At 45.6% G+C, this 23,738-nt stretch overlaps 1 protein-coding gene across 1 annotated transcript; it reads left to right on the top strand.

Annotated features, from left to right (window-relative positions):
- Positions 1-931: 931 nt before the first annotated feature.
- On the top strand, positions 932-14,718 carry SSR2 (signal sequence receptor subunit 2). Its single transcript, XM_063146350.1, has 6 exons — positions 932-999; positions 3,598-3,752; positions 6,719-6,817; positions 8,728-8,836; positions 11,611-11,688; positions 14,179-14,718. The coding sequence occupies exons 2-6, from the start codon at positions 3,598-3,600 to the stop codon at positions 14,287-14,289; spliced, it is 552 nt and encodes a 183-aa protein (XP_063002420.1). The 5' UTR covers positions 932-999; the 3' UTR covers positions 14,290-14,718.
- The last annotated feature ends 9,020 nt before the right edge of the window (positions 14,719-23,738 follow it).

Below are 23,738 nucleotides of genomic sequence, written 5' to 3' on the forward strand. Positions count from 1 at the left end.
ACAGTTGTATTGAAAAGGGAATTTCAGCAGGTGTCATTTGTATATATGGAGAACCTGGTGAAATTCCCTCTTCATCACAACCGTTAAAGCTGCAGGTGCCCTGCCCTCTTTTAAATCTGGTCACCCTAGTATAGCTCCTGCACCTTTAATGTAGGGTGACCCTATGAAAAGGAAGACAGGGCTCCTGTATCTTTAACAGTTGCATAGAAATAGGGATTTCAGCAAGTGTCATTTGTATATATGGAGAACCTGGTGAAATTCTCTCTTCATCACAACAGTTAAAGCTGCAGGAGCTATACTAGAGTGACCAGATTTAAAAGAGGGCAGGGCACCTGCAGCTTTAACTGTTGTGATGAAGAGGGAATTTCACCAGGTTCCCCATATATACAAATGACACCTGCTGAAATTTCCTTTTCAATACAACTGTAAAAGATACAGGAGCCCTGTCCTCCTTTTCATAGGGTCACCCTATTTAATGGTTGTGACGAAGAGGGGATTTCACCAGGTGCTGCATGCATACAAATGACCCCTGCTCCAATTCCCTTTTTTTATGCAACTGTTAAAGATACAGGAGCCTGGTCCTCCTTTCCATAGGGTCACCCTAATTTAATAATATAAAAACCCTGCATGCAAAGCACGCAACTGGAGAGGTTCTTCTAGCACCTGCTATTGCAACCTTCCCCAACCTGGTGTCTTCCAGATGTGCCTGACTACAACTCCCATCATCCCCCCAGCCAGCATGCTGGGAATTGTAGTTCCACTGGAGGGCGTCTGATTGGGGAAGGCTGGGCTATCGCGCTGTAAGGCTCATACCTACGACACAGGGAGCCTCCAGCCCCCCGTCCCCCGAAAGAGGGAAAGAGTGCCCTAAGGACTACATTTCCCAGTAAGCTCAGCGGCCGGGGCGGAAGCCACGTGGCACCTCAGAGGGGCGGGGTTCCGGAGGCCGCCTGAGTGCTGACGCTCTCTTCCGTTCTGCTGGCAGCGGCAGGAGCAGAGGTAGAAGAGAGCCCGGGGGCGGCTGGGGGGCGAATGGGGGTCCCTGGCAGGGGAGGGGTCTTCTGGGGGCGCTGGTAGAGGAAATGCAGGTCCTGGCCATCCATTTATCCACACATCAGCCCCCCCAACCTGGTCTCCTCCAGCTGTGTTGGACTACAAGTTCCAGCATCCCCAGCCAGGTTGGGGGAGGCTGAGAGATGTTATTGAGGATAATGGGAGTTGTAGTTTAAAACATCTGAAGGGGGCTAGGTTGGGGGAGGCTGAGAGATGCGATTGGGGATAATGGGAATTGTAGTTTAAAACATCTGAAGGAGCTATGTTGGGTGAGGCTGAGAGATGCTATTGGGGATAATGGGAATTGTAGTTTAAAACATCTGAAGGGGCTATGTTGGGTGAGGCTGAGAGATGCTATTGGGGATAATGGGAATTGTAGTTTAAAACATCTGAATGGGTCTACGATGGGGAAGGCTGAGAAATGCTATTGGGGATAATGGGAATTGTAGTTTAAAACATCTGAATGGGTCTACGATGGGGAAGGCTGAGAAATGCTATTGGGGATAATGGGAGTTGTAGTTTAAAACATCTGAAGGGGGCTAGGTTGGGGGAGGCTGAGAAGTGCTATTGGGGATAATGGGAGTTGTAGTTTAAACATTGAATGGGGCTACGATGGGGAAGGCTGAGAAATGCTATTGGGGATAATGGGAGTTGTAGTTTAAACATTGAATGGGGCTACGATGGGGAAGGCTGAGAAATACTATTGGGGATAATGGGAGTTGTAGTTTAAAACATCTGAAGGGGGCTAGGTTGGGGGGAGGCTGAGATATGTTATTTGGGGTGGGGGGGCATCAGGGTGGATTTAGAGGGCTACTGCAGAAAATGTTGTGGATGATGGGGTGTGTGGCAGAGGGAAAGCAAAGTCCCGTGTCACACAGCCGAGTTGGGGGTCTTTGAGGAGACGGACCCTAGCATGGTCAGTGCGTTGCTCCCTCATGCCGTGTCCAGTGGGAGCCTAGAAGCTGCCTTCTATGGGGTCAGGCCCTGGGTCCATCCAGCAGCCACTCTCCAGGGTTCCAGGCAGGGAGGGGTCTTCCTGGGCCCTGCCTGGAAACCCGGGACATTCTGCACCCAAAAGGTGTCTCTCCCACCACAGATCCTGGGGGCTTCTTACCTTGGTAGCTCTTGGTGCTGAAGTCTTCCAATCCAAATACTTGCAAAGGGCTCAATGGGCGGCAGACCTCAGATTGCTGCATTATTTTAAAGTCTCCTGCCTGTCATAGAATCATAGAATAGCAGAGTTGGAAGGGGCCTACAAGGCCATCAAGTCCAACCCCCTGCTCATTGCAGGAATCCACACCCTAAAGCATCCCTGACAGATGGTTGTCCAGCTGCCTCTTGAAGGCCTCTAGGGTGGGAGAGCCCACAACCTCCCTAGGTAACTGATTCCATTGTCGTACTGCTCTAACAGTCAGGAAGTTTTTCCTGATGTCCAGCTGGAATCTGGCTTCCTTTAACTTGATCTTGGTCAATTAAGATCTTGTGTCAATTACATCCCCTGAATGGTTGGTCTCTGCCAATGTCATGCCAGTTTCACTTCCCAGACCCCTGCCTTTCTTCTTCTCTCTTTCATGTTCAGGTGTAAATGCTCAAGGTCACTCAACATGGATTAGTTAACTCGTAAACGCTTTTTAAACATCTCAAAGCCCATGTTCATTTAGAGGCCATGTGGGCACTCTGATTCTGCCTTTTGTAACATGGTGATGTTTAATTGATTACTCGGTTAGGTTAACGGATGAAAACAAAGTGTTAAATGATTAAAAATGTTTCCCCAATTAATTTGGTAGCAGGTTTTTATTTTATTTTTAAACGCACCCACTTTTCTATCTTTATTTCTGTCTGAGAGCTTTGGCTATAGAAATGTAATAAATAAAATAAAATTTTATTTATTTAATGCAAGTACTTATAAAAACGCCAGATGGCAGACACCATCTTAGATGCTGTGTGTGTGTGTGTGTGTGTGCGTGTGCCTCTTTCTAAAGCTATTTCTGCAATGACAAATCTTCTGAAACAGCCTTCAACAACCTGGTGTCCTCCAGTTCTTTTGGGGACCACAAGCCCCATCATCCCCACCCTGCATGGCAGTTGGCCATGCCGACTGGAGATGATTGGAATTGTCCAACACGTGGGGAAGGGGCACCAGGTTGGGGAACGTTGATCAAAAGAAGTATGTTTCTCCCAAACAATTGTTTTTACTGATGTGCAAATGTAATCCATCAATTGGCCAAAAAAACCCATCACACAATAAGCTAAGATTTCTTTACTCAGGTGATAGCCCTAATAGAGAGATAAAACCAGCAGTTCCAGGTTAATTAAGGATGGGGCACATGGGTGTTTGTGGGAATTGTCTTTCCCTTTTTCTTTTCTTCCTGCTTTTGATTCAGCTTGGTTTCCTCATGCTTTAGAAAATCACCATCCGTTCTGTAGCTTGCCTTTTCTCTGCCAGGCAAATAGGCAACCAGGGCACTTCCCCCCAAAGTGTGTCATTCCTGGGTCCTTCTCCTTTGGTCGGCAATGTGTTAATTCTGTTCTTTTCCCTTCCAGATGAAGCTCTTGGTTTTCGCGCTACTGGTTGTGTTCTCCTCCGTCCGCTGCGAGGAAGGGGCCAGGCTCCTGGCCTCCAAGTCTCTGCTGAACAGATATGCCGTGGAAGGGCGAGATCTCACTTTGCAGTACAACATCTACAATGTTGGTTCTAGGTAAATCCAGTGGTTGTTCCCCTGGGACTCTGAGACAAGGATAGGTGCCTATGCATGCAGTACCGCCGGCGGGGGTGGGGGGCGCCCCATTTCTCTTCGTAAGAGTTCTTTGTTCCAGGTGTACTGACGCTTCCTCTGCCAAATGGTCAGCAATCATTTGAATAGCAGCCCGGTCCAAACATTTATTTATTTACAGCATTTTTTACTCTGCTCTTCAGCCTAAGGCATTTCCAAGAGTGGCTTTCAAAGATTATTAATAATAATAATAATAATAATAATAATAATAATAATAATAATAATAATACCCAAAACAATCTTGGAAAGTGCAGATCATAAAATATACTGGAACAGAATAATTCATATGGACAAGACAATATCTTGCAATCGACCAGACATAACAGTTATAGAAAAGGAAGAAAAACACGCCTACCTCACTGGCGTAGCAATACCTAATGACAAAAATGTTGTTGAAAAGGAAGAGGAAAAAAGAGAAAAATATACACCACTGGCCATGGAAGTTAAAGAACTATGGCAACAGGAAAAGGTCACAGTTATTCCGTTAGGCACTTCAGTCACTGGCATCATATAAAAAAACTATACTGAAAACCTTCAGAAACTGAGCCTACCAAAATACATCCACACCAACATCCAGAAAGCAGGCATAATTAAAACATGTTCAATAGTCAGCAAAGCCCATCATGTCCATCTAGAAAAACAGCCACATGAGAAGGGAGAGATGATGATGATGATGTGTGTTTTAAATTTGTTGGTTGTTTTTATGATCTTCATGGTTTTAATTTTTGTGAACTGCTTCAGCTATTGGGCATTATAAAAATGTAATAAATAAATAAATAAAAATAATATAATGACAATTCCTGCCCTAAGGCAAACAAACTAAAATATACAACACAAAAGGAAAAGGGATGGGGAGGGAGAAGGAAAAGCAAAACAAACATCAGGCACCAGTTATTTGTTTCAGAGTTCTTATAGGTGCTCTTTATGATAAAGGGCCCATGCTCTAGAGATGGGGGACAAAGTGATTCCCAAATGGTGACTTTGAAATCAGTACCAGAAGTTTGTTTATGGCACTCCAGTATATTCTTAATTCATAGAATCATAGAATAGCAGAGTTGGAAGGGGCCTACAAGGCCATCGAGTCCAACCCCCTGCTCAGTGCAGGAATCCCCCCTAAAGCATCCCTGACAGGGGGTTGTCCAGCTGCCTCTTGAAGGCCTCTAGTGTGGGAGAGCCCACAACCTCCCTAGGTAACTGGTTTCATTGTCGCACTGCTCTAACAGTTGGGATGTTTTTCCTGATGTCCAGCTGGAATCTGGCTTCCTTTAACTTGAGCCCGTTATTCCGTGTCCTGCACTCTGGGAGGATCGAGAAGAGATCCTGGCCCTCCTCGGTGTGACAACCTTTTAAGTATTTGAAGAGTGCTCTCATGTCTCCCTTGTTTCTATTGAGATTTTATTTTGTTTTGCATTTTATGCTCCACCTATTACGTTCTTCTTCTTCCAGTGAGCATTATGATGAGCTGAGATTTGAAACAAATTCTCCCCAGCCTTAATCCTGCACTTCCTAACCTCCTTGGGTCAGTGGACACATTTGGAAATGTTGATGAAAGTGTCATGGGCGATCTTCGCAAAATGATCGAGTGTTCCACATTCTTAAAATGGCGGCTATTTTGGAAGCCTCACTGGTGAAACTAAAAGGAAAGCACCTTAAGTCCAAGGCAAAAGCGGAGCCTGATCCAAAACAAATGTAGTTTGTTGAACCAAACTAAATATGACACTGGTGGGCATCACTCTGTTTTGAAACATGCCGGGTTTTGACAATTTAAAAAGCTTTTAAAAAAATAAAAATAAAAATTCAGAGAGCGGGATGTCCGGCTGGCACCGAGGATTGTATCTGCAGACATCTTGGCGCTCACAGGCACCACGTTGGAGACCCTAAAGCTGCACAGTGCTTCTCATTATTAGGCTATATCCAAGGTGACGTAGAATGAACATATCAACAGAACCAAATGGGCAGTTTTAAAGATTAAATACCAACCAGATTACCTTAAAAGCGGCAGCAAAGAAAGCGAATTATTCTGAAAACTCTCTTTGGAATAAGTGTGTATTTTTACTGCCAGTTTCCCTCCACAGATTATCCCCCGCAATAATTAGGGCAGTTTCAGTCCCAAAACCCAGATCGGAAGTGCAGAAAAGGGGAACTCAAATGACCGAGGGCGGGGAGCATCTTTTTGGGTACAATATGACTGTTACTGACCTATTAAAAAAAAAAGACTACAAACAGATTGTTGCGTGTGTATACATCGGTGAGCATCTCTCCAGTGAGAGAAGGTTACAACAATTGGGATTGTTTAGCTTGGGGGGGGAAAAGGAGGCTAAAGGGAGACATGATAGAGGTGTACAGAATTATGCCCAGTGTGGAGAATGTGGATAGAGAGACATTTTTCTCCCTCTCCCATAATACTAGAACTCTAAGGGATCATCCCATGAAGCTGACTTGTGAGAAATTCAGGGCAGATAAAAGGAAAGACTTCTTCACACAGCGCAAAGTTAAACTATGGAACTCACTACCACCAGATGTAGTGATGACTACCAATTGGGATGGCTTTCAAAGGGGTTTGGATAAATTCCTGGAGGAGAAGGCTATCAATGGCTGCTAGCTCTGATGGCTATGTGCTACCTCCAGTATTTGAGGCAGTAAGCCTGTGTACATCAGCTGCTGGGGAACATGGGTGGGAGGGTGCTGTTGCATTCATGTCCTGCTTGTGGGTCCCTGGTCGACAGCTGGTCGGCCACTGTGTGAACAGAGTGTTGGACTAAATGGACCCTGGGTTTGATCCAGCAGGGCTCCTCTTAATTTCTTACGTAATCTTAAGTGACACATTCACCGCCATTGGTCTTCAAGTTCCTAATACTGTTTCCCCAATCCTTTTCTCTGCTGGTGTCTAGTGCTGCTTTAGAAGTAGAGCTTTCGGATGATTCCTTTCCCCCAGAAGACTTCGGCATTGTTTCCGGCATGCTCAACGTGAAATGGGATCGGATCGCCCCGTATCCTTTTGCAGAGTGCTGCATGGAGGGCTCCGGTTGGAACGCCACGTGTGCTGGCAAAGCTTCTAGTCCTCATTTTTTGTGGGGAGAGAGCGGCGTTGCAAAATGCCAGGATGGTTTCAGAAGAGAATGGAGAACCCACACACTGGTCTGGTCGTCTCCCATGACTGCCAAGGCACAGGGCAGCTCACAGCTGCAGCAGAAGCCTGTATGCAGTACTTGAATGGCAGGAGGGGCGCTTTTATAAGTCCATAATGCTGGTGTGGGATATTGACACACGTACAGAGTTTCAGAAAGCGTTTTGGCATTAGAGACCAGTAATGACTCCAGGCGCTGCAGCAAAACAGAAGCTGGTTTCAGGCAGCCGGCTCAGGTCGACTCAGCCTTCCATCCTCCCGAGGTCGGTAAAATGAGTACCCAGTTAGCTGGGGGAAAGGTAATAATGGCCGGGGAAGGCAACGGCAAACCACCCCGCTATAAGGCCTGCCAAGAAAACGTCAGCGAAAGCTGGCATCCCTCCAAGAGTCAGTAATGACTCAGTGCTTGCGTGAGAGGTTCCTTTCCTACCAAAGAATATATACAGTTCTCTTCCAGGTCCCTGGAAGGGCTATAAATCTTCTCTTGATGTACAAACCGGCTACAAACAAACACTTTCGAAAGGTTCTTAGATTCTTTACCAGCAATCTTGAAGAACTCCACGCAGCCTCCTTTTCTTGTAGTCAGCATGCACAGAAACTGCTGCAAATAAAACGCCTTTACACAAAAAACACCTCTACGCATTTGAACAAACCAAACCCCAGCCACGTACGGCTAGGTAACTGCTTATACACTGTATTTCTTCGCTTCTAAGACGCCATCGATTGTGAGACGCACACTAATTTCAGTACCGCCAACAGAAAAAAAAGCTTTGATTCTAAGAAATAATTAACGCACCCGCGATTCTAAGATGCACCCCGTTTTTAGAGATGTTTATATGGGGGGAAAAGTGCGTCTTAGAATCGAAGAACTACGGTCTATCATAGAATAGATAACAGTCAGGAAGTTTTGGGTTCCTGTCACTTGAGCCCGTTATTCCATGTCCTGCACTCTGGGGGGATCGAGAAGAGATCCTGGCCCTCCTCTGTGTGACAACCTGTTAAGTATTTGAAAAGTGCTATCATGTCTCCCCTCCATCTTCTCTTCTCCAGGCTAAACATGCCCAGTTGTTTCAGTCCTTCCTCATAGGGCTTTGTTTCCAGACCCCTGATCATCCTGGTTGCCCTCTTCTGAACACGCTCCAGCTTGTCTGCGTCCTTCTTGAATTCTGGAGCCCAGAACTGGACGCAATACTCTAGAGGAGGCCTAACCAGGGCCGAATAGAGAGGAACCAGTACCTCGCGTGATTTGGAAGCTCTACTTCTATAAATGCAGCCCAAAATAGCATTTGCCTTTCTTGCAGCCATATCGCACTGTTGGCTCCTATTCAGCTTGCGATCTACAACAATTCCAAGATCCTTCTCGTTTGTAGTATTGCTGAGCCAAGTATCCCCTATCTTGTAACTGTGCCTTTGGTTTCTATTTCCTAGATGTAGAACCTGGCCTTTATCCCTATTAAATTTCATCCTGTTGTTTTCAGCCCAGCACTCCAGCCTGTCAAGATCACTTTGAAGTTTGCTTCTGTCTTCCAGGGTATTAGCTATCCCACCCAATTTTGTGTCATCTGCAAAATTGGGTGGGATAGCTAATACAACTTGTGATCTACAACAAGTTTCCTACTTCTGCCTTAGATTTTAAGTCTTTGAGCAAGATTCACCTTAATTTTCCTTCGAAACACTGAGTGTACTTAAGCATTAATTGCACAAATGAGCAATAATACACGTTCTCCTTTGCTCCTGCATTGTAATTTGCTTCCTTAGCCTTTCCCTGCTCAGTGCCAGCAACGTGTCCCATACGGTGGTCCTGAGGCCCCTGAAAGCCGGCTACTTCAACTTCACATCAGCCACGATCACGTACTTGGCCCAGGAGGGAGGCCAGGTGGTGGTAAGTAGCCCGCGCCCTGAATAGAGTCCAAGTTCTGCAGGGGTCCACAGATTTTGGCTTGGCTCAATGGAGAAGGCATTTCTGTTGACACAATTGACTGCACCGTTTCTGTTGACGCAATTGACTGCGCCGTTTCTGTTGAAAGAATTGACTGCACCATTTCTCTTGAAACAATTGGCTGCACTGTTTCTGTTGACACAATTGGCTGCACCGTTTCTGTGGAAAGAATTGACTGCACCATTTCTGTTGAAACAATTGACTGTACCGTTTCTGTTGTCACAATTGCCGCCCTGAGATCCTAGTGATATAGGGCGGGATAGAAATATTTTAAATAAATAAATAAAATAAAATTGCCAATATAGAGTTAGAAGGAACCTTTGAGGTCACCTAGTCCAGCCCTCTGCTCATTGCAGGATGCAGCATTTTATTTATTTATTTCGTTTCTATACTGCCCAATAACCGAAGCTCTCTGGGCGGTTCACAAAAGTGAAAACCAGCGTAAAATATAAAATAGGGACGCTTAAAACCACATGATAAAACCAGAATATAAAAGTACAACCAGAATAAAACGGAGCAGCAATTGCAGAGATTTAAAATACGGATTTAAAACAGTCAAGTTAAAAAGCGAGGATAATAAATTGCTAAAATACTGAGGAAATGAAAAGGCCTTCACCTGGCGCCGGGTGAACATTTCTAAAGAGTACAACATAGGTGCCAGGTGAACCTCTCTAAGGAGCTCATTCCACAGCTGGGGTGCCACAGCAGAGAAGGCCCTGCTCCTAGCAGCCACCTGCCACATTTCCTTGGGCAGGGGCTCACGGGGAAGGACCCCTGAGAATGATTTTAGGGTCCAGGCAGGTACATACAGGAGGAAGCGATTCTTCAAGTAACCTGGCCCCAAGCATCCAGCCTCTCCTTAAATCAGTCCAGCAAAAGAGATAGCTCTCTCTCTCACACACACACACACACACACACACGCGCACAGTGACCTTGAAGTTTCTCAGCCCTCATCAAATCAAAGAATCTTGATCTGACAAATTGGAGACTTGTGAAGTTTCGGTTAGGGTGTTGTGGAGAAGCCGGGGAGGTTATGGGGCAGTTCACCATTAGAAGGATGATTTAGTAAGATCCCAGTCAATGAACGGATGTATCTCTGTGCATAGGTGTGCACAGCACATTTCATTAGGGTGTGCCAGGGATTGATTTCTTTTTAAAGGCGAACATTTAATGAACACTCAATCATAGTAAGAGTGATCTAGAACAGTGGTTCCAAAAGTGGGCGGTACTTCCCCCTTGGGGGCAGTGGGATTGCATAGGGGGGGGCGTTAAGAGGCAAGGGGGCGCTTGAGGTGGTCTTTTCCGTACCAGGAGTTTTGGTTACAGAAGGACATTTCCGATCGCTATCCTGCACTATGGAGAGTGGTTCAAAAGCTCCTGGTTGCATTTCCAACAGCATATTTGGTGGGATGTGGTTTTAGTGTGGTCTGCCTACTTCTCTCCAAGCAAAGAAATCGACTCCAGATTACTAAACGCTGTGCTTTAAGACTCCTGTTAAGTGACTTTAAACCAGACATTGGGAAACTGGTATCCTTCATCAAGCCCATTAAGAATACAGAACAGTGAGGTACTCTACCCTAGTTACTAAATGTGAGATCTAATATTCTTGCTAAATGACTATCAGACTTTGAAAAGATGAAATCACTGGATCAAGTTCATCGATTATGTTTAACTGAATAAACTAAAAAAAAAAATGTAGTTGGATTTTGAATAAATATTCAATTAATTGTTACTGTTTTGAATGTTATTGTTATTTTCTTCCTTAGCGGGTCGTTGAAAACCGCTATTCTGAATAATGATTTTTGTAGGGTAGGGTAGGGCCACCGGGCATGAGTTTGTGGAACCAAGGGGGCGGTGACCTGAAAAAGTTTGGGAACCACTGCTCTAGAACAACTGCGCAGACAAATTTCTGACCTACAACAGGTTCTTTGGTGTGTTGATGGGGCAGCTTGAGGATGGTTCCACTGCTTCTGGATCCCTACTCAAAGGCCCTCTCAATTCCTGCTTATTGCTTGGGATTTTAGGGTGTGCCTGGGCACGCCTGGCACACTCCATGCGCACGCCTATGTCCCTGTGGCTCTGGAGCAATAGAATCTGTTGAACATGTCCTTATTGTAACGTGTATAAAGAATGCCGAAAGGAGCTATTTTTCTATTATTAACCGGCTTCTCTGCAAGTACCTCCACAACTTTGGGGTTCATTTGTTTAAGGCATGTGTCATAGAATAGAATCATAGAATAGCAGAGTTGGAAGGGGCCTACAAGGCCATCGAGTCCAACCCCCTGCTCAATGTCCTCTTGTGTCACCGAAAAGGGTTGCTCAACGTTTTTATGACCTCAGTGCAAATTAGGGGGGGAAGTGTTGTGATCCTCCCGAGAGAAGGAATTCTACAAAACTGTCTTTTGCTATGACTTTTTCATTGCCTTTTTCATGCTTTATATTAACTTTGCTGGTCTCTGACCGCAATAAATGAAATGATGATGAGTGATGAAGTTGATGGACGGGTTGGGTCGTCTCCTTCATCCTCAGTGGGCTGGGTGATTTTTTGGGGGGGGGCAGGAGCGTCCCTGAGGGACTTGAGCCGGTTTCGGGACAGAGGTTTGGCGGTGGCTGTCTGGTGACGAAGCCTCCCGTGGCTACATCCACATCATGGCCAAATTCCCTTTCTTTCTTCTTTCTTTCTTTCTTTCTTTCTTTCTTTCTTTCTTTCTTTCCAGGTTGGCTTTACCAGCGCCCCGGGACAAGGGGGGATCCTGGCCCAACGCGAATTCGACAGGAGGTTTTCGCCCCACTTTGTAAGTAGATGCAGGCCATGCCCAAGGGGCCCTGTGTGCGCGCTGCCAGGTGCCATTTCGGGGAAGCTTTTGGGGAGCGCACCCCAGTGGTGGGAGGAGCCAAAGCTTAAAAGGGGCGGGGCTAAAATGCCAGCAGTACCAGTACATTGTAGCTTTTACTGCCAGTATCTAAGCCTTAGAAGAGGCATCTCGACCTCTGAGTTTGGGCCACAAAAGCCAGGAAACCATGAAACGATCAGTGGCTGAGGGACGGGATGGGGCTACCTGGGCTACTTCAGAGGGCCAGATTGGCCCCAGGCCTGGAGTGCCCGGTTCCTATTACAGGCAGGCCAAGGGAGAGCCTCTTCGCTATACTGCCGGCAGGCTAAGTTTACAGCACCAAAAGAGGCCTTTTCAATGGCTGTTTCCATTCCAGAATGCCTCTTCTAGGGGCAGGAAGAAGGCGGATTGGGTTCTGCTGGTAGATCTGAGTGCAGCTGCCAGACCGTGTCGACAACACTGGGCTAGATGGACGAAGGGTCTGACTCGGTATAAGGCAGCTTCTCATGTTCCTATTTAAAGCCAGCCCTTTACTGAGAACCATGAGGAGGAGAATCTTATTTTTAAGGAAAGGGCCATTGCTGCCAGTCAGAGTTGACACTACTGGGCTACTGAATCTTTATTTTTTTTAAGGGAAAAGGCTTTAAGTGAGTGCAGTTTTGTTCCCCAGGTAGTCACCTCCAGGTAGGACTAGGAAAAAATCCTGCCTGAAACCCTGGGGAGCTGCTGCTGCTGCCAGCCCATGTCAACAACACTGGGCTAGATGGAGCAAGGGTCTGTCTCGGTATAAGGCAGCTTCTCATGTTCCTATTTAAAGTCAGCCCTTTACTGAGAACCATGAGGACGAGAATCTTTATTTTTAAGGAAAGGGCCATTGCTGCCAGTCAGAGTTGACACTACTGGGCTACTGAATCTTTATTTTTTTAAGGGAAAAGGCTTTAAGTGAGTGCAGTTTTGTTCCCCAGGTAGTCACCTCCAGGTAGGACTAGGAAAAAATCCTGCCTGAAACCCTGGGGAGCTGCTGCTGCTGCCAGCCCGTGTCAACAACACTGGGCTAGATGGAGCAAGGGTCTGACTCGGTATAAGGCAGCTTCTCATGTTCCTATTTAAAGCCAACCCTTTACTGAGAACCATGAGGACTAGAACCTTTATTTTTAGGGAAAGGGCCATTGCTGCCAGTCAGAGTTGACACTACTGGGCTACTGAATCTTTATTTTTTTAAGGGAAAAGGCTTTAAGTGAGTGCAGTTTTGTTCCCCAGGTAGTCACCTCCAGGTAGGACTAGGAAAAAATCCTGCCTGAAACCCAGGTGAGCTGCTGCTGCTGCCAGCCTGTGTCAACAACACTGGGCTAGATGGAGCAAGGGTCTGTCTCGGTATAAGGCAGCTTCTCATGTTCCTATTTAAAGTCAGCCCTTTACTGAGAACCATGAGGACGAGAATCTTTATTTTTAAGGAAAGGGCCATTGCTGCCAGTCAGAGTTGACAACTGGGCTAGAGGAACCGAGACTCTTGTCGGGTAATCACTGTACTTAAACGTGCTGTAAGTTACAGACAGTACTAGTGAATAGCAGAGTATACAACGGCTCTTAGTTAGGACACAGCAAAGACCAATAAATTATTTGTGGTTATAAAAATAAATCCTTTACTGACAGATATAGTTTAGTTATGGCAAAACAATGTACATATTAATACTCACACATGGTCACAGAAATACAGCTTACATCAAGGCTCACAACGACGAGAGTGGTGATGAGAAGGGATATTAACAATGGTTCAAAACACTCTCTTTTATAGACAGCTCTGTACAAATGATGCAATCACTAATTGGCAATCATAGAAAAATGATACTATGCAATAGTCCAATAATTCAATAAACGTCCACCTGCAAAGTTGACCTTTAAGTGATTGTCTTCTGCTGACTCCTCACTTCTTCCAGGATTTGCAGGACATTACAGAAATAAAGGAAAAGATAAAAACAGAGTCCATTCCAGGACTCAATAAAACTCAGTAAAATCTGAGTCAATCTGACTCAGTAAAAGGCAGCTTCTCATATTCCTATCTTAAGTCAGCCCTTCATTTTTAGGGGAAAGGGCCTTAACTCCATGGTCGAGTGTTTGCTTTACACGAGGAAGGCCTGCAGTTTGATCCCAGCCAATTGGCTTCGGACCGCCTCGGATCCGGTTCGGAACTAGCCCGATCCTCTTCGGATTCAGGGTTCGGATCCGAGGCGGTGCACAGCCCTACTTGAAACCTTGGAGAGCCGCTGCTGCCAGTCTGCGTCGACAGTACTGGGCTATATGGACCAAGGGCCTGACTCGATAGACAGCAGTGTCCCTCGGTGCCAGAGTTTGGAGAACCTCTGCTAATGTTGGGCAAGACGGAGCTGTCGTCTGGCTTCTCTGTCTGTCTCTCTCTCTGACGATTCTTTCCCTTTTCTCCTTTTGGCAAAGCTGGACTGGGCAGCCTTTGGGGTCATGACTCTGCCTTCCATCGGCATCCCACTTCTGCTGTGGTACTCAAGCAAGAGGAAGTACGACACTTGCAAGACCAAGAAGAACTGAGCGGCGCCCAGCCAATCCAATCCCCTTCCCGTCACGGTTGCATTCAGGAGCGGCAGCAGGAGAGCTCCACCCCCGGAGCTCTTATCAGGCGAGGCGATTTCGGGGTTGGCCTGCCGTCGGACGCGACGGATAGCCGGGTGTCTCTGACACAGGGCTGCCTCCTCCTGTTTGCTGTGCCGTACACGTACAGCCCCTCACCGGCCACGGTGCTGAGACATCCATCGGCAACCGAGACGACTCCTTCCGCATCAGACCCGCTTTCCTCGGCCAAAAGGGAGTACTGCAAGAAAGAAGCACACTCGACCGCCCCCCGGAGAGGAAAAATCAGAGCCAGGGAACAGATCGATTCTCTTTCTCTCCGAGAGATCTGCCGTGCCCTGTAGTGACAGGGTGTTTTTTTTACCATAAAAATAAAACACAAACCATGAATTTGCTGTGTGTTTTCCATAATAATAATAATAATAATAATAATTAAAAAATTATTTATTTATTACCCGCCTCTCCCTTTGGATCGAGGCGGGGAACATTAGTGCAAGAATCAACACATTTTAAAAAAATTCTTGATTTTACATTAATCTGGGTAGGCCTGCCGGAAAAGGCTAGTCTTCAAAGCTGCCTTAAAATCAAAGAGGGAGTTACCGTATTTCTTCGATTCGAAGACGCACTTTTTTCCCCATATAAACATCCTTAAAAACGGGGTGCGTCTTAGAATTGCGGCTGCGATTATTATTCTTAGAATCAAAGCTTTTTTTTCTGTTGGTGGTACTGAAATTAGTGTGCGTCTTACAATCGATGGCGTCTTAGAATCGAAGAAGTACGGTAATATTTTATTTATTTATTTATTACATTTCTATACCACCCAATAGCCGGAGTTCTCTAACGAATATTACGAATCTCCTCCGGCAGGCCGTTCCGCTATCTGGGAGCGACGGAAGAAAAGGTCCTCTGGGACACTGATGTCAGCCTAGTCTTGGCTGACTGAAGTAAGTTCTTCCCAGTTGACCTGAGTGTGCGGGGCGGACTGTATGGGAGAAGGCGATCCCGCAGGTAACCTGGACCCAAACCATTTAGGGCTTTAAAGGTAATGACCAACACTTTGTACTTTGCCCAGAAACTAATCGGCAGCCAGTGGAGTGATTTTAATGTTGGGGTAATATTCCTTCCCTTTCTTTCTCCCTTTCTGAGCATGAGGGTTTGCAGCAGCGCACGGGTCAGAAATAAACAGCGGTGGTAGAACGTGTGTTGGATTGCTAAAGGGCTAAAGACAAGAAGTACGGGGAAGAAATGAAATCTTTTTGTGGAAATGGTCCAGATTCTGCAACAAGAAAGGCAAAATTCTGCAATCTGGAGGAATTATGCACTTTAGGCAGTGGAGGCTGGTGACTCTGATATCAGTGGGGGTTCCGTTTCAACCCACTCTGGGTTTCATTCAGAACCAGTCAGAATTCTAAAAAAAAAGCTCTCGTGGTTGCAGCATGCATGTCAGTGGGTGGGTGAATCCGCTCCAGGTTTCAGTCAGAACTCTAAAGGAGCTATCCAAGGTACAGCATCCATGTCAGTGGGTGGGTGAATCCGCTCCGGGTTTCAGTTAGAACTCTAAAGGAGCTATCCAAGGTACAGCATCCATGTCAGTGGGTGGGTGAATCCGCACCAGGTTTCAGTCAGAACTCTAAAGGAGCTATCCAAGGTACAGCATCCATGTCAGTGGGTTGGTGAATCCGCTCCGGGTTTCAGTCAGAACTCTAAAGGAGCTATCCAAGGTACAGCATCCATGTCAGTGGGTGGGTGAATCCGCTCCGGGTTTCAGTTAGAACTCTAAAGGAGCTATCCAAGGTACAGCATCCATGTCAGTGGGTGGGTGAATCCGCACCAGGTTTCAGTCAGAACTCTAAAGGAGCTATCCAAGGTACAGCATCCATGTCAGTGGGCTGGTGAATCCGCTCCGGGTTTCAGTCAGAACTCTAAAGGAGCTATCCCACCTTGGATAGCTCCTTTAGAGTTCTGACTGAAACCTGGAGCGGATTCACCCACCCACTGACATCGGAGCCGCCAGCTTCCACTGACCTTTGGCCTATTATTGCTTACTTTATTCTACTTCAGTTAATCCTAGAGAGGTGCCAGGGCGTCAGCCCCATGCTTCCAAGCCTGCCCTCGTGGCCATATGGACTAGAAACTTGTGTCGTGTTGGTTTTTAAGCGGCCTGGGTGTGCGTGCACCCTGCAGTGTTCTTTTTAACTGTGCATATTTTTGGCACCACTTATTTGGAAAGTTGACTAGTAGGGGAGAGCGGGTGGTGTTGGATGAAGGAGTTGCGGTTTGCCTTTTCTCCTGCGAGCCGTTTCCCTTAACTTTACACTTCCGCTGAGACATTTGCGTCCTTCCAGACGTTTTGGCCTACGACTCCCCGCGTCCTTCTCCATTGGCTAAGCCTGATGGGCGTTGTAGGCTGAAACGTCCCCGAGGGCTGCAAGTGAGTCACCTCCAGGGTGGAGGGGAAGAAAAATGTTTGCCCTCTTCCCCCAGACGACATCTTGGCTCTACTCTGGTTCTTCTCCCTTTGTGCACCTTTGGGAGAAAAGCAAATTCCTGAAAGGCAAAGATGGGTAAACACGGATGTCCAAAATAGAAAGGGGGGGGAACCCTTCAATTTCTTAATGTAGAATCATAGAACTGGGGAGTTGGAAGGGACCACAAGGATAATCTAGTCCAGTGGTTCCCAAAGTGGGCGGTACCACTCCTTTTGGGGGCGGTGGGATTGCATTGTTAAGAGGCAAGGGGGCGCTCGAGGTGGTCTTTTCCGTACCAGCAGTTTTGGTTACAGAAGGACATTTCCGGTCGCTCTCCTGCACTACGGAGAGTGGTTCAGAAGCTCCTGGTTGCATTTCCAACATCATATTTGGTGGGATGTGGTTTTAGCGTGGTCTGCCTACCTCTCTCCAAGCAAAGAAATCAATTCCAGATTACTAAACGTGGTGATTTAAGACTCATGTTAAGTGACGTTAATTAAACCAGACATTGGGAAACTGGTATCACTTCATCAAACCCATTAAGAATTTGCAGAATAGTGAGGTACTCTACCCTAGTTACTAAATGTGAGATCTAATATTCTTGCTAAATGGCTATCAGACTTTGGCAAGATGATATCACTGGATCAAGTTCATCAATTATGTTTAATTGAATAAACTAAAAAAAAATTAATTGGATTCTGAATAACTATTTCATTAATGGTTACTGGTTTGAATTTTATTGTTGTTATCTTCCTTAGCGGGTCGTTGTAAACCGCTAGTCTGAATAATGATTTTTATAGGGTAGGGTAGGGGCACTGGGCATGAGTTTGTGGAACCAAGGGGGTGGTGACCTGAAAAAGTTTGGGAACCACTGCTCTAGTCCCAACTCTCTGCAATGTGCAGGAAAACCAACCATCCCTGAGAGGCGGCCGTCCAGCCTCTTCTTAAAAACCTCTAGAGATGGAGAACCCACAACCTCCATAGGTCGACTGTCCCACTGTTGTACAGATCTTACTGTCAGGAAGTTTTTCCTTATATTTCACTGAACTCTCAGTAGCGGGAACTTCTACCCATGATTTCGGGTCCTAATTTATGTGTCAATGGAAAACGGTTCTTGACCATCTTCCATGTGGCACCCTTTGATGTCCCTGAACACTGCTCACACATCTCCCCTCAATCTCCTTTTCTCCAGACTGAACATCACTAGTTCCTTCAGCCTGTCCTCAAGTCCCTAGACCTTCATTGCCCTACTGAGAACCTGTCAATGCCTTTCTGGAAATGTGGTGCCTAGAATCATACACAAGATGCCAGTTTTATTTAAATCTTTTTCTTTCTTTCTTTCTTTCTTTCTTTCTTTCTTTCTTTCTTTCTTTCTTTCTTTTAAATGCAACTTGGTTGGAAGAAGCCGCTAATCTCTCGAATCATCGCCTCTGCCAGATTATGAGAATATGAGCCAACAGTGTGATGTGGCTGCAAAAAAAGCAAATGCTATTTGGGGCTGCATTAATAGAAGTATAGCTTCCAAATCGTGCGAGGTCCTGGTTCCCCTCTATTCAGTCCTGGTTAGGCTTCATCTTGAGTATTGCGTCCAGGTCATAGAATCATAGAATAGCAGGGTTGGAAAGGGTCTATAAGGCCATCGAGTCCAACCCCCTGCTCAATGCAGGAATCCACCCTAAAGTATCCCTGACAGATGGTTGTCCAGCTGCCTCTTGAAGGCCTCTAGTGTGGGAGAGCCCACAACCTCCCTAGGTAACTGATTCCATTGTCGTACTGCTCTAACAGTCAAGAAGCTTTTCCTGATGTCCAGCTGGAATCTGGCTTCTTTTAACTTGAGCCTGTTATTCCGTGTCCTGCACTCTGGGAGGATCGAGAAGAGATCCTGGCCCTCTGTGTGACAACCTTTCAAGGATTTGAAGAGTGCTATCATGTCTCCCCTCAATCTTCAGGGCAATCTTCAGAGGAGGGCAACGAGGATGATCAGGGGTCTGGAAACAAAGCCCTACGCAGAGCGACTGAAACAACTGGGCATGTTTAGCTTGGAGAAGAGAAGATTGAGGGGAGACATGATAGCACTCTTCAAATACTTGAAAGGTTGTTACACAGAGGAGGGCCAGGATCTCTTCTCTGTCATCCCAGAGTACAGGACATGGAATCATGGGCTCAAGTGACAGGAAGCTAGATTCCGGCTGGACAGCAGGAAAAACTTCCTGTTAGAGCAGTACAACAATGGAACCAGTGACCTAGGGAGGTTGTGGGCTCTCCCACACGAGAGGCCTTCAAGAGGCAGCTGGACAACCATCTGTCATGGATGCTTTAGGGTGGATTCCTGCATTGAGCGGGGGGTTGGACTGGATGGCCTTATAGTTCCCTTCCAACTCTACTAATCTATTATTCTATCATTCTATAATTAATATCATCGCTACTGGACCCAACGAAAAGCCAACAGCAGGCAACCAGAAGTCCACAAGAAGGATATGGGTGCAATAGCCTCCTCCTGCTCATGACCTCAGGCATTTGGGTTACAAAGGCATTAAGGAAAGGGTTTTATGTAAAGTAAAACCAATTGGTTAATTTCTCAAATATTGACAGTCTTCCTTGCATTCTCAAATAGTTAATATTTCCCTAATGGGAGAACAGTTGATCTTGCCTGTCCCATGACTGTCGCACGTTGTTTCAATTTATCAACCGTGGACATTTCGTTTTTGTTTGCGACTTTGATGGTGGGGGACTTGATCTTTCCTCAAATATTTACACTCGGACCAGGATGGAGGGCTGTGAACTGCAGGCTATCTCAAGGATTCGTATTGAGAACGGTGTTTTTTCTTCACTGGATCATAAGCGATCTGGAATTAAGAGTGAGCTGGCTGAGTTTGCTTATCACCCCAGGTTATGTAGGGTAGTTAAAACAAAATAAAAAAGGGATTGTGAGGATCTCGAAAAGGATCCCTACAAAATTGGGGGAACGGGCATCAAAATGGCAAAAACAGTTCAATGTAAGCAAGTGTAAAGTGATGCAAGCTGGGGTGGGGGGATGTGCTAATGGAATCAAAGAATCATAGAATAACAGAGTTGGAAGGGTCCTACAAGGCCATCAAGTCCAACCCCCCGCTCAATGCAGGAATCCACCCTAAAGCATCCCTGACAGATGCTTGTCCAGCTGCCTCTTGGAGGCCTCTAGTTTGGGAGAGCCCACCGCCTCCCTAGGTCACTGATTCCATTGTCGTACTGCTCTAACAGTCAGGACGTTTTTCCTGTTGTTTTGTCATACTGCTCTAACAGTCAGGAAGTTTTTCCTGGTGTCCAGCTGGAATCTGGCTTCCTTTAACTTGAGCCCGTTATTCTGTGTCCTGCACTCTGGGAGGATTGCGAAGAGATCCTGGCCCTCCTCTGTGTGACAACCTTTCAAGTATTTGAAGAGTGCTCTCATGTCTCCCCTCAATCTTCTCTTCTCCAGGCTAAACATGCCCAGTTCTTTCAGTCGCTCTCCATAGGGCTTTGTTTCCAGACCCCTGATCATCCTGGTTGCCCTCCTCTGAACACGCTCCTGCTTGTCTGCGTCCTTCTTGAAGCGTGGAGCCCAGAACTGGATGCAATACTCTAGATGAGGCCTAACCAGGGCCGAGTAGAGAGGTACCAGTACCTCCCGTGATTTGGAAGCTCTACTTCTATTAATGGAGCCCAAAATAGCATTTGCCTTTCTTGCAGCCATATCGCACTGTTGGCTCCTATTCAGCTTGTGATCTACAACAATTCCAAGATCCTTCTCGTTTGTAGTATTGCTGAGCCAAGTATCCCCCATCTTGTAACTGCATTTGAAATCACAGCTGGTGGTAACTGAGCAAGAAAGGGATTTGAGGGTTGTTGAGGACAGCTTGTTGAAAATGTTTGTTGGAAGTGTAACTCCTTCTCCCAGAGTTAAAGCAGAGTGGGAAACGTCTCTCAGACAGAACACAGCAAAGACTCAAAAAAGGCTCAAAGAATCTCTGTTTAAGTTAAAAACAAAGTCTTTACTTGCACAGAGGTTTAGTTACAGCAACATACTCACAGACGATCATTATAATTATAGCAGCATTACAGATGAGTGGAACAAAGATGGATGCAGGATGGGAGGGGGAAAAGCATACAAAACACAGCTACTTATATAGGGTAAATCTGTACAGTCATGGAATCACTAATTGATTAATTGCAAAGCATCTCATGCCAATAATCCAATAACTGTCCAGCTGTAACCTTGGCATTTGGAAAAACACTTTTTTGCTGATTGCTTCATTTTTCTTCGTGCCTCCAGGCACTTGTAAAACAGTGGGAAAAGTAAAACCAGATCCGGTCCAGGATCCAACAATGTTAACCCAGTCTGCCGTTGCTGTGAAAAAGGACAAATTCCATGTAGAGGATAATTGAAAAGAAAGTTAAAATAAATCTGTCAAGGGCATTCTGCCTTACACTTACTGCCGTGAAACCACAGCTAAAAAAGGGATCTTTTAGAAGTTGGGAAAGGTGGAGAAAATGGCAACCAAGAGATGGAACGACTCCTGTATGAAGGAGACTATTTAGCTTAGAAAAAAGGTGAGTCTAAGGAGACATGATGGAGATGTACAACATTGTATTGAGAAAGTGGGTATGGAGACATTTTTCTCCATCTCCCATACAGCTAGAACTCAGGGTCATCCCATGAAGCTGATGGGTGGGAGATTGAGGACAGATAAAACAAAGGATTTCTTCACACAGCACAGAGTTAAATTATGGAACTCACTGCCACAAGATGTAGTGATGGCCAATTTGGAGGGCTTTCAAAGGGGGGGTCAGATAAATTCCTGGAGGAGAAGGCTATCCATGGCTACTAGCCCTGATGGCTATGTGCTCCCTCCAGTAGCAGAGGCACTAAGCCTGTGTGCCCCAGTTGCTGGGGAACATGGGTGGGAGGGTGCTGTTGCACCGTGTCCTGCTTTGTTCATCCCTGACCGATGGCTGGTTGGCCACTGTGTGAACAAAGCGGTGGACTAGATGGACCCTTGGTTTGATCCAGCAGGACAGTTCTTATGTTCTTATGAGGGAGAAAAATGTCTCCCAGTCCACATGGCTATATATTACCTCCAGTATCAGGACAGTATACCTCTGTATGCCAGGTTTTGGGAACATGAGGTGGATTAGAAAGCCCTTTGGGCCGATGTGTGACCCAAATATGGACCTAGAAAGGACTTTGGTCTGATGCAGGGTTTTGGGCGGGGGGGCAATGTTCTTAAAACTACCATAATCTGCCCCGTACCTATCAGATCTGACTTTGACTTATCAGCCGTGAGAATTGCATTTTTGTTTGCACCTTTGCTTTGCTGAAGGTGGGAAATTAGATTGTTTTTTCAGATATTTGCACCCGACCTACTCAATATAAATCATTTCATCTAAAGAAAACAAAACGGCTTTTTGTCTGCTCTGTGACTACCGGACCTGGATCCTATTGATCCATCACAGGCCTTTCAACTTTGTTTGCGACTTCGTGTTTTGTGAGGGTGAGTCTGGGCCGAGGCAGAACGAAGCAGAAAGAAGCAAAACTGTAAAAGAAGGACAGGAAATAAAGGTATCAAAGACGATATCAAAGGAATCAAAGATAAATCAAGGAAACTTGACGTAAATCAACCTTGTGGGTTGGGCTCATTTGGAATTTTGAGAAAGTGTTGTAGGTGCTCTCACAAAATGGCTGCCATGGAAGGGGGCTTGGCTATTCATAAAATGGCTGCCATGATTGGCAGGGCCAGTCACAAAACACTCATTTCTGAGAAGGTAATGCGGTGGTATCACAGAATCAAAGAATAGAATGTATCACACAGAGTACAGCAAAAGCTTCAAAGTACAGCAGAAGCTACAAAAGTAGGAATGAGTGAAGTTAATTTCAGATATATTGAACGACTCACTTGTTCTTTATTTCAGTGATTTTAACATTAAGATGTTATGTAGAACAGATTTGTCTTAAATGTGTGCTGAAAAATCAGACATGTGACCAAGGCTATGTTTGGGTGGACACGCCCCCTTGGTACTGGACACGCCCCCTTGGGGGCCGACCATGTTGTCCTCCTTTTTGGTTTCCAAAATATGGTCACCCTAGTAGAGTTGGGAGGGGCCTTTAAGGCCATCAAGTCCAGCCCCCTGCTCAATGCAGGAACTAAAAGAAAAGTAACTTATCCATGAACCTAAATACAAGGCAGACGTAGACGGTGAGCAACAAGACACAAAAGCTCTTTTGATCACAAATAAAGATGGTGTTTGAGGACAGCATTTTGTTTTGCAGTAAGCCAGCCTCCCTGTTGAAATTAAACAACAACTAAAATATTTTTATTTTATTTATTTAAAACACTTCTTAGCCGCCTTTCAAGGCAGGAGCCCTCACAAGGCAGCTTACAACAATAAAATACACAAAAACAGTTAAAATACTACAAACAATAAATGCATGAACACAATAAAATAACAATTAAAAACAATAAAAGCCAACAAGAGCAACAGCAGTAATAACAGAACTCACATCATGAGAAAGCCATGGTAAAATAAAATGTTTTCAAGGCCTTCTTAAAAGCCTGCAGTGACCGTGCCTGGTGGACCTCCAATGGGAGTTTGTTCCAAGGGTGTGGTCCCACCACAGAGAAGGGCCTCTCAACATTTATAAATATAAATGGGCCATCACCCCCTATATTGTTAGAGAATTGATTATAGAAAGCAAAGTCTATTGTTGTTTAAATATAAACATTTAATATAAATGTTTCTTGAAATGGAGTAAAGTTAATGTTCAGAATGTGAGAGATAAATGGAATAGGAAATTAGAATGTTCTATACTCCCAGGGGATGTAAGAAAATCTGCAATGCATTCATAGAATCATAGAATAGCAGAGTTGGAAGGGGCCCACAAGGCCATCGAGTCCAACCCCCTGCTCAAAACATCATTTCAGAAGA

This window comes from Elgaria multicarinata, chromosome 21, assembly GCF_023053635.1.
Source record: "Elgaria multicarinata webbii isolate HBS135686 ecotype San Diego chromosome 21, rElgMul1.1.pri, whole genome shotgun sequence".
Classification (NCBI taxonomy): Eukaryota; Metazoa; Chordata; class Lepidosauria; order Squamata; family Anguidae; genus Elgaria; species Elgaria multicarinata.